This window comes from Neophocaena asiaeorientalis, unplaced genomic scaffold (assembly GCF_003031525.2).
Source record: "Neophocaena asiaeorientalis asiaeorientalis breed wild unplaced genomic scaffold, Neophocaena_asiaeorientalis_V1.1 scaffold98, whole genome shotgun sequence".
NCBI classification, from domain to species: domain Eukaryota; kingdom Metazoa; phylum Chordata; class Mammalia; order Artiodactyla; family Phocoenidae; genus Neophocaena; species Neophocaena asiaeorientalis.
This window is the reverse complement of record NW_020172459.1, coordinates 1,233,125-1,240,009: the sequence shown is the minus strand read 5'-3', so window position 1 is coordinate 1,240,009 and position 6,885 is coordinate 1,233,125. Positions and strand designations below refer to the sequence as shown.

Sequence of the window (6,885 nt, the reverse complement as noted above, 5' to 3'; positions counted from 1 at the left end):
GGGCGGGGGGTGAGGGGGGGCGGCTCAGGCCAGACAGGCAAAGACTAAAGCTGTTGGCTCCTGGGTAGCCACCTAACCCTTCCGGTGCTTACGGAAGGGTCTCGGCTCGGACCCCCTCATTCCACAGGAGGGCAGCTCGGGTGGCCAAGGGGAACCTGGGGCAGGGAACCCTGGCAGGATCTGCCCATGAGGCTGCCGGGGGCCCGGGGCCCTCACCACCCTCGAGTCTGGCCTGCAGCTGCCGGGCACGTGTGCTTCCTCTCCTGGGGAGACGGGGTGCCCATCCACCTAGGGCGTGGGGCTCACACTCAGCTCCCCAGAACCAGGTCTCGGGCCTCATGTCGGGGGGAGGGGGGTGCACGTCCAGAGGCGACGCTGGCCTGGCCTCCTCGAGCACAGGAGGGATGGGCGTGGGGCAAGTGTCTACAGTGGACTGAACATGGCTTCTCCAATCTGCAGGGCTGCGGGGAACAGGCCTGACCAGCTGGTAGGGGCAAGGGTGCAGGAAAACGCGGGGAGAGCCCAGGGTCGGGGGGCTGTGTATCTGGGTACTAGGGGAGCCACCCAGAGCTGTTTCTTCCAATCCTGGAGGAGAATCTGAAAGCCCGAGTACCCTTTCCTGGCTGTCCTGAACCACCGTGGCCCCAAAGTATGGCTCGTGGGCAGTGGCTGTGGTCTGCAGAGTTCCAGCCAACGGAGGCTTGACTGAACTTTATACAGGGGGATGTGGGGGGAATTGGGTCTAAGTCCCACAATAAATGTCCAAGTCATGGGCTTGGGGCTGGGGGCAGCCCACTAACAAAGCCCAGAGGGTCAGAAAGGAAAATGCGGGCAGGGAGAGCTCTTGATTTCTGTCCCCCTTCCTGTCTGAGCTGGTCTGGCTGGGAGGTCTGCCCGGACACAGGTGGAAGCATCCTCACCTATGGCCTTCCTACTCTGGGGATGCCCTCCGCCCACGCAAGGGGGCAGTGCAGCATGGGGACCATCTCCCCACAGCGCATCTTGGTCTGGGGACTGAGGAAAACAGGGTGGGGGACCCCAGGTGATGTGCTTTGATCTCCTGACCCGAAGCATGAAGCCACACTGTGGGTTTTGACCTTGGGCTAGAGAGGGGAGTGGGCTTCCCAGGGGCTGGACTAGAGTCTTCTTGGCTTTAGATGGGGTGGGCCCTGACCCTGAAGATGGGTGAGCTGGGAGCTCCATTCCTGAGGCCACCTCAGAGGGCTGCTGTGTCTCCACGCAGGCCTTGGGGCCAGGGGCTCCCTGGAGGCTGAGCTACCTGCAGGGGGGGGGGGGGGGGGGAGCAGGCGTGTGCCTGGTGGGCATGACCACACACCTGGCCTGGCAGGTCCACCTCCCGCTGCACTGCACTGGATTTTTCTAGTCTTCAAACCTGTGGCCGTTGTGACCAGGAGGACGGGAGAGCGGGGACATACCTGCTCCCAGCCCTGCAGGCCTGGTCGGGGGTGTCCTCCAAGCACCCTTCCCTCTGACCCAGTGGGTTCCCACGTTGATTTCTCAGAGCCCCGGCCTGGGAGGATGGGAAGAACCGACCCGCCAGGCCCACCCCTTCCCCTCCCTCAACCGTCCGTCCGTCTTCTGGCAAGCGGACGGGGGTCCTCTTCCCACGGAGTTCTGGGGGCCGAGTGTGTTGGTCAGTCTGCCTGGTCCCACCTGCCCCCGCCGGCCGCCACTACCACTTCTCGATGATGTGGCTCATGTAGTCCTCGGTGGGCACGCGGCCGGGCTCCTCGGCGTCCCCCCGCGGCGGCGCCTCCTTGGCCCGGTGCAGCAGGCGCTCCTCGCGGCTCCGGAGGCGCTGCTGCCGGCGCTCCAGCTGCCGCCTGTACTGGTAGCGCTGCTGGAAGAGGTCCCTGGCGTAGTCGTAGAGCTGCACATCCAGGTCGTTGAGCTCCTCGATGCGCCGGATGGTGTCCTCGCCCACCTCCACGCCGCCCGCCCGCGTGCTGTTGTACTGCATGAAGGGACGGATGAACTTGAGGTTGAACGTCCGCTCGAACAGGTACTGCGTCTTGCGCTGGAACTCGGTCAGGCCGAAGAATGCCATGCCCCGCAGGTTCTTCTTGGCGCTGTCCAGCAGCAGCTGGGCACGCTTGCCCTCGGGGATGAAGGACAGGTTGTAGCAGCCCACCAGGCTCAGGTCGGCCAGCATGCGCACCTGGCGGTTGCTGGCCAGGTTGTAGGGGCAGTCCATGAACTCCTGCAGTGTGCAGCCCGACCAGTCCGTGCCCTCGTAGCAGGGCGGCAGCTCCTCAGGCGTGGGCGTGCGCCCGTCGCACATGTGCAGCGATGTCTTCCACGTGGCCCCCCGCTGCACGTGCCGCCACTCGCTCAGGTAGCGGGACACGGGGTCTCGCAGCAGGGTGATGTAGTAGAACTTCCTGCAACGAGACGGGGAGCGGGGGGGGAGGTGAGGCCGGGGCGTCAGGCAGGGATGGGGCGTGTAGGGACCACTGGGGGGTGAAGGAGGGGGGAGGCTGCAGCCCTGAGTCGGATGGCTCTGCTCAGCGCCTACGCTATGGGACCCCTGGGGAGTGGCTTCACCTCTGAGATCAGCCATCTCATCTCAGGTCTCCAAAGGGCCACTGCTGAATGAGAAACCCAGGTGTGAGATGTGATGTAACCTGCAAAGGTCTCAGGCCACCACCACAATAACGAGTGTGACCGCTGCAGTGTCCTGCAGGGCCCAGCCCTGGTGCCCTCCTGAACCCTGGCCCAGGGTCTCCTCTGGGGTCTTCCCCCGAGCCCCAGGCGTGCCCTCCTGCCTGCTCGTACCTTGGGAGGGACAACCTGACTTTGCCCTGCAGGGTGTGGAGGAGAGTGGCCCCAGAGTCCACACTACCTGGTACCAGACGTTTAAAGAGCTGTCACAGTGGCAGGCTTGGTGCAGCCCAAGGGGCCACTGAAAAGTCACTCACAGTCCCAGGCTGCACGGCAGGTCTGGGCCAGGGTCTCCCACTGGGCCCACTCCACCCCAGGCTCCTGCAGAGCTCCAGTGGGGGAGGGGCACCAGGAGACCACCCAGCCCCCGGGGTGAGCCGTAACTCCTAATTTTTATCGTCTCCCAGGAACTGTTCCAATCCCCAAGGAGTTGGGCACCAATGCCACCTCCCCACGCTGTGGGTAAGGGGCATCCATCCGTACCATGGGAGAGCTGACTCAAGGAGGGCTGTGCCCCCTTCTCCTCGCTCCCTTGGGGTGAGAGGCAGCCGGGATGATTCAGGTCCCTGCAGGGTGTGCTGTGATGATCGGCCCCAGTGCCAGGAACTGTGACGGGCCTGGTGGGTGTGGGTCGCCCCAGGGGGGGTTTGCGGCTCTTCTCGGAGCCCCACCTCCAGGGCTGGCAGAGCAGCTGCCTGTGCAGGTGGGGCAGGTCCCAGGCCAAGGGGAACCAGGGCCTGGGGCGAGCAGCCTAGAGTGTCCTCGGAAGTGGGCAGCAGGGGCCCACTGGGTCCCCACACCCCACTCCTGGGGGGGTCCATCCCCCCTTCCCCGGCCCCTGCCTGATGGCAACATGGAAGCTGCACCCACACTGCCCCCTCCTCACTGAGGCCCAACAAGAGCAGCCCTCACACTGCCCTCTGGGAAGCCACGGGGGCACAAGACATGTCGCAGGGTCTGGCAGTGCCCTGATCTGACCACATCTCCCAGGGGGCAAGGGCGAAGGTGACGGGGTACCACCGGGGGTCACCCCAGCCTTAGGGGGGCACATTCAGAAAACCGCAGGAATGGCAGACAGTGGGAGAGGGCCTGGGCAGAGGGCACCCAGGGGGCTGGGGGAGGGAGTCCGCAGCATCCTGGGCATCCTGACTCCTGAGCCCTCCGCGAAGCCTGGGTTCTCCCGTTTGTGCCTCGGGCCCCCGTCAGCTCTCATGCGCCCTGCCCCAGCCCAGGTGCTGACAGCGTGCTCCTGGCCTCTGCAGGCGGTCATGTACCAGCCCCTGGGGTGGGGTGGGGGTGGCTGGCAGCCCCGATGTGACCCCCTCCCCCAGCTCCTGTGGAACGTGCCCTGGTGGCTCTGGCTGCCCCTGGGAGAAGAACAAAGGCCCACCTGTGCCCTCCCAGCTCCTCTCTGACCACTGGGACCGCCCCCCACCCCCCGCTTGCTGGCTCCCAAGAAGACACCCCAGGGCCTTTGCACGAACTCTGTCCTCCCTCTATTTCATCAGCTGACTCTGACTCATACCCTAGACCTCAGCCAGAACCACTTCCCAGGGAAGCCTCGTCCTGCAGACACGGCTCCCTCTTGGGCTTCTGTCACAGTGGTAACTTTCCACTGACCTCTCAGCTCACCCTGCAGTAGGGAGGGGGCGGCAGGGAGCTGGTTCCTGTGTGTGCACCAAGCAGGGCCGTGGTGCCTCTCTGGGGACAAGACTGGGAGGGGCCAGATGGTCCAAGACAGAAGGTGCCTCGGGGCAGAGCCCTCACACAGCACCTTCAGCCCCCGGTGGAGGAAATCAAGCCTTGAGAGGTTAGGCAGCTACCTGGAGGCCCCCAGTGGCTTCAGCACTGGGGTAGGGCGGGAGGCCAGGCCCCTCTCTGCAGGCCCTGGTTAGGTGGACTGGCACGGGTGACAAAGACCTTCAACACAGCCAGGATGAGGAGGTCAGTTCATCCCAGGGCCAGCCTTCTAGAGACCTAGTATATGACATTTATAAATCCTGACCACGACAACTGCTTCTAAAGAGGCCACGACAGACAGGCAGACACAGAGATACACCTAGAAACGCACGTGGACAAACACAGTGCTGCGTGCAGGCTGCCGGCACACACCGTGTTCACTGCTGAGCCCGGCTGGTCCCTTGTCCCGTCCTCGGCCCCCTCCACCCCGTGTGCACACGGGCAGGCCAGCGTGGTGGATTCTCCTTGACACAGAAAACCAGAGTATGACGTGTCAGCGGACAAAGATTTGTCTACGTGGCCCCACCGAAGCCACTCGGGGTTCAACCTGGTTGCAAGGTGACCTCTGATGACAAGAACTCACGGTGCACAGCGGGGCACCAGCGCCCGCCCCAGCGTCTGTGTCCCCACAGGCCTCTGCAGTCGCGTAGGCCTGGAGCCCTGGGTCAGCACTTGTCACCGCCCACCACGAGGGCAGGCTTGGAGAAGCCCAGCTGCCCCCAGACCCTCACGGATCTCAATACACCCTTGAGAGGGGGACGGGGCCGCTAGCCCTCCTGCGGCGTGCCGGAGCCAGAGCTGACTGAGCCCCCTGGGCCCCTGGGCTCACGCTGACCCCCGCGGCTCCCCTGTGCACCACATGGGTGCCGAGTGGGATGGCCTTGCTCATCGCTGCGTCCCTGGGTGCTGGCCTGGCTGGACAGGAGCAGGGGCTCGCCCGTGGTGACCGGGGCGGTGGTGTTCGGATGGGGCGTGCTGAGCCTTCTCTGTTCAGGACGTTGCCAGGCCCTGGGCCCCCGATTCTGTCCTCCCAACACGGCCTGTGGAGACTAAGGGTCCAGGCAGACGCTAGACCCTGTGTGAGGGGCCAGCGGCCCCCGGTCACTGCCCAGCCCCAGCCCCGCTCCTGCCTGGACGGCACGGGAGCCCCTGTGGGTGCGCACCCCTGACCTTGGGTGGCCTCGTCAGGAGCGCATGCGCCTGACCCCCAGCTCCGCTTGCTGGTCCACCCCGGCCCTTGCCTGCTCCGCTGTCCTGACACAGCAGGCACCCGTGGCCACAGGCCTGTGCCCCGGCCACCCTCTGTTCAGCACGCCTGCTCCCGTCTCACTCGCTCTGCCCCCCCTTGCCCGTTAGGCACATCAGCAGACAGGGCAGCTTTCCTGGCCACTGAAGGGGGAGAGAGGGCACTGATCGAAAGTGAGCAGAGGGCAGGTGTGGCGGGGGCAGAAGACCCCCCAGATGAACGACTGTCCACGTCCAGGCAGCTCCCTGCCCAGGACGAAACCAGATGTGTGTTCTCTGGAGGCGCTCATGGCTCAGAGACACGAAGAACTGGGCAGGGGGCCAAACGACGGCCGGCACGCTCATGGGGGATCCAGCTTCTGCCCCAGCCTCACCCCAGAGGAAACTGCAGCGTTTCTGCCCCAGAGCGAAGTTCCCCCTGCACTCACATCTGGGGTCCCCCACAAGCAGGGGGCCCTCTGCCTCTCACCCTCCAGCAGGATCTGCCCCTCCAGGCCATCCAACTGGTAACCAACAAGGGTTCCAGAAGGACAGAGAGGACATGGTGGAGGAGATGATGAAAGAAACAATGAGAAGTCAAGCACTTAATTCATTTCGAGCGAAATGGCTCGCCCACTGCCCAGCAAATGAACGTGGAGACCAGACCCAAGATTACAGAGATGACCCGTGAAGCACGTGGACAGAAAACCAGAACACGTAACGAGTGGGACTCAACTTCTCTATGGAACACCATATGCAAAGAATCAATGGAGCGATGGCTTCAAAATGCTGACGGGAAATAGACCGACTGTATCTCATACCCAGCCAAGCTTCACACCCGTGAAGGCTTGGGAAAGTTATTTTCTGTGAATGCTGCTCTAGGAAGATACTGGAGTACGTATCTCATATAGTAGATGAGAAAAAAAAAAAAAAAAAGTGTGGGACACAGAAGCTTGAACCCAGGAGAGATCCCAGATGTCCACTGGGCATCCCGCTGGGTCTGTCAGGAGAAGAGGGATGGGGCTTCCAGAAAGAGGGGCCCAGACAGATGACCTGACAAAACACATCACTGGTGGAAAAAAAAAAGCGAACGGTAGGTACATGGCAGATCTTTGGAATCACCTGGAAAAAAAGGAGTCTATGAAGATGGAAGACAAAGCAAGTAAAAAGTAGGGCTGGGCTTCCCTGGTGGCGCAGTGGTTGAGAGTCCGCCTGCCGATGCAGGGGACACGGGTTCGT

The 6,885-nt window shown here is 63.3% G+C and overlaps 1 protein-coding gene across 2 annotated transcripts in view; it reads right to left on the bottom strand.

Moving 5' to 3' along the window:
* Positions 1-6: 6 nt before the first annotated feature.
* HS6ST1 (heparan sulfate 6-O-sulfotransferase 1) overlaps positions 7-6,885 on the bottom strand; it is a 35,303-nt gene continuing 28,424 nt past the window's right edge. For both annotated transcript variants that reach the window (XM_024738057.1, XM_024738058.1), the window contains exon 2: positions 7-2,402. In XM_024738057.1, coding sequence (XP_024593825.1) covers positions 1,694-2,402 — 709 coding nt within the window. In that variant the 3' untranslated portion in view covers positions 7-1,693. The remainder of the gene's footprint in view (positions 2,403-6,885) is intronic.